Below are 8,933 nucleotides of genomic sequence, written 5' to 3' on the forward strand. Positions count from 1 at the left end.
GAGGCCCCCCCAAGAGCCTCTGTGACTAAGATCCCCAACACCCCCCTGAGACCCCCCCCAATTCCTCCCGACACCCCCTAGAGACCCTCCCAGGACGGCCCAAGACCCTCTGGGACTCCAGTACACCCCTGAGAGACACACACCCTCCAAGGAGCCTCTGGGACCTTCTAAGATCCCCAATAGCCCCCTGAGACGCACCCCCCCCAGGACCCCCAACCCGCCTCAGGGATCGCTCGCCCGCCGCCACGGCCACCGCCGCCGCCGCCGCCGCCGCCGCCAGAGCCACCTCCGACCCCGCATGGAGACCCCGTTCCCGGCACCAAAAGCGACTTTTAATCCTCCCCTCCCCCGCGAAAACTGAATAAAGCGGCGGCCCTTACGGAGCCCCGTCCCGGCGGCGGCCGCCGCGACGGCAGTGCGCAAGCGCGGCTCCCTCCGCCTCTTTAAAGGGACTCAGCGCGCAGCATGGGCCCTTCCGCCTCCTGACAGGGACTCATTGCGGAAACCCCTCCGCGCCGCTCCCCCACCACCCCTAGGGGAGGGGGGTGGGGTGGGTGGGTTGCGTCACGCGCGTGCGCAGTGCGTCGGGCACGTGCGAGATTGGGGGGGCGCGGCGCCGCCATTTTAAGGGGCCGGCCGCCATTTCGTTGGGCAGAATGGGCGAGTTGAGGGGGAAAATGGGCAAATTAAGGGCCAAGTGGGCAAGTTGTCCACTTTATTGCCCGGGGGACTTGCCCGCGGGGGTTACCACAGAGCCACCAGCCGGGTTCTCCTCTGCTCTGCCCCGTGGGGCTGGCGCGGGTCCCCCTTGTGGCTAGTGGCTGACGGTGGCCATGGGGTAGCCGCCGGGGACTTCGCTGTCACGGAGCCCCTTCCAGTGGGCACTGCCTGTGGGGGAAATGGGGGGCAAGGGGTTGGGCCACCAGTTTGGCCACCGTTTGGGGGCAGTGGCTTGCGTCCCCACCCCATGGCTCACCTCGGCGCCGGCGCCATAGCCCAATGGCCAGTAGGACCCCCAGGAGCCCCGCGGCGCCGCCCGCTGCGCACCCGGCCACCACCGGGACCAACTGGAAGCCAACTAGGTGAGAGAAAGGCCACTGAAAGAGAAGGTAAGGCCACCGCTTCTGCCCCACAAGTTGCCCCCCCTGCTCCCCCCCCACTGATCCCTGAGTTGGGGGGCCACCCGGTTTCCACCTCGTAGCCCCACCCCCCCCTCCAAAACGGCCATTTTCCCCCCCAATTTGGGCCACCAGAAGGTGCTTGTGGGCAACCATGGTCCTCCCCAGCTGGCCCCAAGGCGGTGTGGGCAATGGGAAAGTCCCCAAGGGCTTGGGGACACCTCAGGTGGGGCTTGGTGGCCATCAGGGGGAGTGGGCCACCTCCATGTCCTTCTGGTGGCCACTAGGAGATGGTGGACCACCTCCATCTGGTGGCCACCAGGTGGTGGTGGCTCACGTCCATCTCCTTCTGGTGGCCACCACGAGATGGTGAGCCACCTCCAGGTCCTTCTGGTGGCAGATAGGAGACAGTGGGCCGCCTCCATCTTTGTCTGGCGGCCACCAGGAGATGCTGAGGCTACCAGGAGATGGTGACCCACCACCATGTTGTTGTGGTAGCCAGCAGAAGATGGCGGGCCACCTCTATTTTGTTTTGGTGGCCACCAGGAGACGGCAACCACAAGGTGATGACCCACCTCTACGTCCTGCTGGTGGCCACGGCGGGTGGTTCCCACCCTTTTTCCCCTCCCATTTTCCCCGATTTTTTGGGTAATTTTGGGCGTAAGTTCTCCAGACCTACCTTCCACGGTGACCTGCAGGGCGGGGCTGGGGGGTGACAGCACCCAGGTCCCCCCCGCGTCCTCCTCCACCCGGCAGCTGAACCTGCCCCCGAAGGCGGGGGGGACGTGGGGGACGTGAATTTGGGCCGAAATCCCGGCAGTTTGGGGCTCCCACTGGTGCAGCTCGGCGCCGTCGCGGTAGAAGCGGAAGCGCCGGGGGAAGTGGCCCTGCGGCGCGCGGCAGGTGAGGGCCAGGGGCTGCCCTGCCCCCACCACCCCCCCGGGGGGCACCGACTCCAGCTGCGGGGGCGGGGCGGCCTCTGCGGGGACAGATCGGGGAGAAAACACCCAAAATCCGTGTCGGGGAGGTAAAAATGGGGATTTTTGCTTGGGGGGGCGGGGAGGAGAAGGTCGGGGAGGAACTGCCCCATTGAGGCAAAAGTGGGTGGGGTTGGGGGGGGGAGGGAGGGGGAGGAGGAAGCACCTGGTTCACCCCAAAATGGCGATTTTTGGCACGGTTCACCCAAAAAAGGTTGGGTTTGGAGAGGTTGACCCAAAACCGGCGATTTTTCATCCCAGTGGACCCACAAATGGTGATTTTTGAGGGTGGGGGCGGTGGGAGGAGGAGGAGGAACCGCCCAGTTGACCCAAACCTGGCGATTTTTGTCCCAGTTGACCCAAAAATGGCAATTTTGGGGCTCGATTGACCCCAAAATGGTTGGTAGCTGGAGGAGGTGGGGGAGGGGCAGGTTGAGGAGAAACCACCCAGTTGACCCCAAAATGGCTATTTTTGGCGCGGTTGACCCAAAAATGGCTGGGTTTGGCCCAATTGACCCAAAAATGGTGATTTTGGGGCCTGATTGACCCCAAAATGGGGATTTTTGGTGGCTGGAGGAAGTGGGGGAGGGACAAGTTGAGGAGAAACCACCCAGTTGACCCCAAAATGGGGATTTTTGGTGCTGGAGGGGGTGGGGGAGGGGCAGGTTGAGGAGAACCCCCGTGATTGAGCTAAAACCATCTATTTTTGGGCCCAATGGAGCTAAAAATGGTTATTTCGGGCCCGATTCATCTTAAAACGCCTATTTTTGCAGCTGATTGATCTGGAAATGACTATTTTCTGGACCAATTCAGCCCAAACCACCTATTTTTGAGCAAATTGAGCAAAAAATGGCCATTTTGGGGCCCAGTTGAACTAAAAATGGCCATTTTTGGGCCTGATGGATCTAAACCTGCCTATTTTGGGGCCCAATTGAGGAAAAAATGGCTATTTTGGGGTCCGCTTGATCTTAAAATGGCTAGTTTGGGGCCCAATTGAGCTAAAACTAGGTGGGTTTGGGCCCAATTAAGCTAAAACTTGCTATTTTCGGGCCTGCTTGAGCTAAAACTTTCTATTTTTGGGTCTGCTTAAGCTAAAAAGCTTTTGGGTTTGATTGATCTAAAACCACCTATTTTGGGGCCTGATTGAGCTAAAAATGGCCGTTTTGGGCAACTGAGCTAAAAACGTCTATTTTGGGGCCTGGTTGATCTAAAAATGGTTCCTTTTGGGCCTACTTGATCTAAAATGGCATATTTTTGGGCCTGCCAAGCTAAAAATGCCTATTTTGGGGCCTGCTTGAGCTAAAACCAGCCATTTTGGGCCCGATTGATCTAAAACCGCCTATTTTTGGGCCTGCTCAATCTAAAAATGTCTATTTTGGGTCTGCTCGAGCTAAAACATGCCTTTTTTGTCCGGCTGGAGCCGAGTTTTGAGGAGAAACCACCCAAGTCCGCACATTTCCCACGCCCGTTGGCCAACAGTTGGACGCCAGGAGGCCCCGTTGGCCACCGCCCCCCTCCGCCAGTGGCCACTCCCCAGGACTGCACTGAGGCCTCCCCCCGCGCTGACCCAAACCCACCTCTTTTGGGCCCAAGTTACCCAAAAATGTCCATTTTGTGGCCCGCTTGAGCTAAAACCGCCTATTTTGTGGCCCGCTTGAGCTAAAACCGCCTATTTTGTGGCCCGCTTGAGCTAAAACCGCCTATTTTGTGGCCCGCTTGAGCTAAAACCGCCTATTTTGTGGCCCGCTTGAGCTAAAACCGCCTCTTTTTGGGCCCGCTTGAACTAAAACCGCCTCTTTTTGGGCCTGCTCAATCTAAAACCGTCTATTTTGGGCCCAATTGCTCTAAACCCGACCATTTTTGGTGCAGCTGGAGCCAAATTTTGAGGAGAAACCACCCAAATCCCCCTGTTTCCCACCCACCATTGGCCAACAGTTGGGCGCCAGGAGGCCCTGTTGGCCACTGCCCCCCCCTGCCGGTGGCCCCCCCCCCCCCCCCCGGTGGCTGCCCTGAGGCCTCCCCGCATGCTGACCCAAAACCACCTCTTTTGGGCCTGAGTCACCCCAAAATGGCCATTTTTGGCTCGATTGAGCTGAAACTGCCTATTTTGGGGCCCGATTGAGCTGAAATCGTCTTTTCGGGGGCCCGATTGAGCTAAAAACACTTATTTTGGGGCCCGATTGAGCTAAAAATGTCCATTTTGGGGCCCGATTGAGCTAAAAATGTCCATTTTGGGGCCCGATTGAGCTAAAAATGGCCATTTTGGGGCCCAACTGAGCTGAAACTGCCTATTTTGGTGCCCGATTGAGCTAAAACTGCCTGTTTTGGGGCCTGCTTGAGCTAAAAATGGCAATTTTGGGCTCAATTGATCTAAAAATGGCTTCTTTTGGGCATGCCTGATCTAAAATGGCTTCTTTTTGAGCCTGCTTGAGCTAAAAATGCCTATTTTTGGGCCCACTTAAGCTAAAAACAGACATTTTGGGCCTGATTGATCTAAACCCACCGATTTTTGGCCTAATTGATCTAAAACGGGCCATTTTGGGCCTGCTTAATCTAAAACCACCTATTTTGGGGCCCGACTGATCTAAAACTCGCCATTTTGGGCCTGCTCAATATAAAAATGTCTATTATTGTGTCTGCTCGAGCTAAAACCTGCCATTTTTGGTGTGTCTGGGGCCGAATTTTGAGGAGAAACCACCCAAATCCCCACGTGTCCCTCCCTGCGTTGGCCAACAGTTGGGTGCCAGGAGGCCCTGTTGGCCACTGCCCCCCCTGCCGGTGGCCGCCTCCTGTACTGACCCAAAACCACCTCTTTTGGGCCCGAGTCACCCCAAAATGGCCATTTTTGGCCTGATTGAGCTAAAACTGCCTATTTTGTGGCCTGATTGATCTAAAACCACCTATTTTGGGGCCTGCGTGATCTAAAAATGGCTCCTTTTGGGCCTGCTTGATCTAAAACGGCCTCTTTTTGGGCCCGCTTAAGCTAAAAACACCTATTTTTGGTCCCATTTGAGCTACAACCAGCCATTTTGGGCCTGATTGATCCAAAAACGTGTATTTTGGGGCCTAATTGATCTTAAACCGGCCATTTTGGGCCTGCTCAATCTAAAAATGTCTATTTTGAGGCCTGATTGATCTAAAAGCGTCTATCGTGGGCCCAATTGCTCTAAACCCGACCATTTTTGGTGCAGCTGGAGCCGAATTTTGAGGAGGAACCACCCAAATCCCCCTGTTTCCCACCCGCCGTTGGCCAACAGTTGGCTGCCAGGAGGCCCCGTTGGCCACTGCCCCCCCCGCCGGTGGCCACCCCCCTGCTGCTGCCATCTCCCCCCCCCCCCCCCCCCCCAAACCCCGCATTTCCCCCCAAAAGTGCCACCCCCCCCACCTTCGACCACCACCTCCAGGGGGGGGCTGGCCCAGGACGCCACCCAGCGGCCGGGAGCCTCCTCCTGCTCGTAGCCGCAGCTGTAGTTGCCCCCCAGGCCGGGGGTGGCCCGGGGCAGGGCCCAGGTAGCCGCCCAGCTGCCGTTGACCTTGACCTCGACGTCGGTGCCGTTGACCACGCTGACCCCGGTGCCGTTGGCCGTGACCGCGCCGACCCCACGGCGCAGGCGGAAGCGTCGGGGGCGGGCGGGCGCGGGGGGCGCGTCGCAGCGCAGGAGCAGGGGCTGCCCTGCCATGGCCCTCCCGCCCCACGGCTGCGCGCTCAGCCGGGGGGCAGGGGGGCGCTCTGGGGAGGAAACGCCCCAAACCCCCCCAAAGACACGTTTTTGGAGAGTTTCGGGGGGGGGGGGAGTGGTGTGGTGTTTCTCATGCCATGGGGCTGGGGGGGGGTTGTGGGGAAATGGGGGGTTGTGGGGCTGGGGGGAGGGAGTGGTCTCTGCCCCATAGATGATGGGGGTCCCCCCCGGATGCCTGGGTCCCCTCTGCCCCACAGATGCGGGTCCCCCTGGACATCTGGGTCCCTTCTGCCCCACAGATGTGGGTCCCCCCGGATGCCTGGTCCCCCATCTGGGTCCCTTCCCTGGCCACCTGGGTCCTCTCTGCCCCATGGATCATGGTCCCGCCCCATAGATGTGGGTCCTGCCCCATAGATGTGGGTCTCCTGGCTACCTGTGTCCCCTCCCCAGTCCACCACGTTCCCCCTCCCCCATGGATCGTGGTCCAGCCCCATAGATGTGGGTCCCGCCCCATAGATGTGGGTCTCCTGGCCACCTGGATCCCCTCCCCAGTCCACCACGTCCCCCCTCCCCCATGGATCGAGGTCCGTCCCCAGGGACTGAGCTTCAGCCCCATGGATCTGGGTCTGTCCCCACAGGTGGAGGTCCAGCCCCACGGATGGAGGTCCAGCCCCACGGCCGTGGGCCCCTTACCTTTGACAGGGACGGGCACGGGGGGGCTCTCGAGGGAGCGCAGGGGCCGGCGCAGGGGCCCGGCCACGCTGTAGCTGCAGCGGTGCCACCCCCCGTCCCGCGGCCCCTCGAGGCTGAGGCTGAAGACGTGGCTCCTCTTCCTCGAGGTGGCCTCCACCGCCCGGCCCCCCGCGCCCCACAGCTGGAAGCCCCGCACCTCCCCCGCCCCCGGGGGGGCAGCGCAGCGCAGTGCCACGACGTCACCGATGAGGTAGAGGCTCTTCTGCGGCGTCACCGTGAGGGAGGGGGCAGGGGGGGCAGGAGGAGGAGGAGGAGGGAGGGCTGCGGGAAGGAAGGAAGGAAGGAGAGGCCAACGGAGGGGGGAAGATGGCGATTTTGGGGCACACTTGAGCCAAAAATGGGGATTTCGGGGCGGGAGGAGGAGGTGGGGGAGGAGGAGGTTGAGGAGGAGCCACCTGAGTGGCCCAACAGTGGCCATTTTGGGCTTGATCAAGCCCAAGATGGCCAACTTCTGGCCCATTTGAGCCCCAAAATGGTGATTTTTGGCACGGTTGACCCAAAAATGGCTCTTTTTGGCCTGACTGACCCCAAAATGGTGATTTTTGGTGGGTGGGAGGAGTTGGAAGGAGAAGGAGGTTGAGGAGAAACCACCCAGTTGACCCAAAAATGGCCATTTTCCATCTCGACTGTCCCAAAAATGGGGATTTTTGAGGATGGGGGAGGTGGGAGAAGAAGGAGGTTGAGGAGGAACCACCCAGTTGACCCAAAAATGGCCGGTTTTGGCTTGATTGACCCCAAAGTTGGTATTTTTGGTGGTGGGAGGAGAAGGAGGTTGAGGAGGAACCGCCCCACTGACGCAAAAATGGACATTTTGGGCTCAGCGGAGCCAAAAATGGCCAACTTCTGGCCCATTTGAGCCCCAAAATGGCTCTTTTCAGCACAGTTGACCTAAAAATGGCTCTTCTTGTCCCGATTGACCCCAAAATGGTGATTTCGGGGGGGCAGGAGGAGGTGGGAGAAGGGGGAGGTTGAGGAGGAACCACCTGGTTGACGCAAAAATGGCCATTTTGGGCTCAATAGAGCTAAAAATGGCTATTTTTGTCGCAATTGAACTAAAAATAGTGATTTTTTTTTGGGGGGGTGGGGCTGGAAACTGGGGGTTTTGCCCCAAAAGTGTTACCTGCGGCCGGCGGCGGGAGCTGCAGCTGGAGCCCGGCTGGGGAGGGGAGATTTGAGGGAAAAAGGGCCGGAAACAGGAAAAATGGGACCGGTTGGGGGGAAAAGGGGAGAAATTGGGGGGAAAAAAAAGTTAATAAATTGGGGGAAAAAGGGAGGAAATTGGGGAAAATGGGACTATTTGGGGGAAAGGGGAAAAAATGGGGGAAAAGAGGAAAGAGATGGGGAGAAAAAAGGAATATTTTGGGGGCAAAAGAGCAGAAATGGGGAGAAAAAGTGAAGAAATGGGGGGAAAAAGGGAAGAAAATGGGGGGAAAGGGAATATTTTGGGGGAAAAGTAAAGAAATGGAGGGGGAAGGGAATATTTTGGGGGAAAAGGGAAAATATGGGGGGAAGGAGAGAAACTGGGAAAAGTGAAGAAATGGAGAAAAAAGGGAAGTTACGGGGGAAAGAGTGAAGAAATGGGGAGAAAAAGTGCAGAAATGGGGGGAAAAGGGAAGAAACTGGGAAAAAGTGGGAATATTTTGGGGGAAAAGTGGAGAAATTGGAGAGAAAAGGCAAAGAAATAGGGGGGAAAAGAGAAGAAATTGGGGGAAAAACGGGGGGAAAGGGAATATTTGGGGGAAAAGGGAAGAAATTGGGGGGAAAAGGGCTTATTTGGGGGAAAAAAAAGGACTCTGGGGAAAAAAGGGACTATTGGGGGGGAAAAAAAGCGAGGAAATGGGGCAAAAAGGGGAAGAAGCGGGGGGGAGAAGCCCCGCTTTGGGGCAAAAAATGAGGATTTTGCGGGGGGGGGCAGCGGGGCGGGGGGAAACGGGCGGGAGAAGGGCGGAATTGGGGAGGAAAAGGGGGATTTCGGGGCTCACCCAGCAGCGGGAGCAGCAGGAGGGGCGCCATGGCGGGGGCCCGGGGACACGCGGGTGGCCACCGCCCCCCCCCGCCCCCCCGGGTCGCCGCGGCAACGGGGCGAAAACGGCCGAAAAAGGGGAAAAAAGAGGCGGAAAAGGGGAAGTGCGGGAGGAATCGCGCCATTTCCGGGGCCACCGCGGGGGGGGAGGGGGGGGGTTGGGGCGCGGGGTGGCCCCGGTGGCCCCCGCTGGCCAGTGGGGGGAGGGGCGGGGCCACCGGAGCCCCCCCCGCCCCGCCCACCGGGACCGGGGCGTGACGTCACCGGGACGTCACGCCGGAGTGTCGCGGGGGGGTGGGGGAGAGGGGGGTATGGTGGCCACCGGCCCCACGGTGCCCCACGGCCTGCCCCACATCACCCCACTTCCCTGTCTCTGCCCCAC

The 8,933-nt window shown here is 59.2% G+C and overlaps 1 protein-coding gene across 1 annotated transcript; it reads right to left on the reverse strand.

Moving 5' to 3' along the window:
* Positions 1-310: 310 nt before the first annotated feature.
* LOC141737408 (alpha-1B-glycoprotein-like) lies at positions 311-8,632 on the reverse strand. Its single transcript, XM_074572099.1, has 7 exons — positions 8,511-8,632; positions 7,649-7,684; positions 6,469-6,789; positions 5,481-5,825; positions 1,798-2,097; positions 977-1,078; positions 311-888 (listed from the first exon to the last, which is right to left on the reverse strand). Exons 1-7 carry the CDS (start codon positions 8,539-8,541, stop codon positions 815-817), a joined length of 1,209 nt encoding a protein of 402 aa, XP_074428200.1. The 5' UTR covers positions 8,542-8,632; the 3' UTR covers positions 311-814.
* Positions 8,633-8,933: the final 301 nt, after the last annotated feature.

Source organism: Larus michahellis, unplaced genomic scaffold, assembly GCF_964199755.1.
Source record: "Larus michahellis unplaced genomic scaffold, bLarMic1.1 SCAFFOLD_117, whole genome shotgun sequence".
NCBI lineage: Eukaryota > Metazoa > Chordata > Aves > Charadriiformes > Laridae > Larus > Larus michahellis.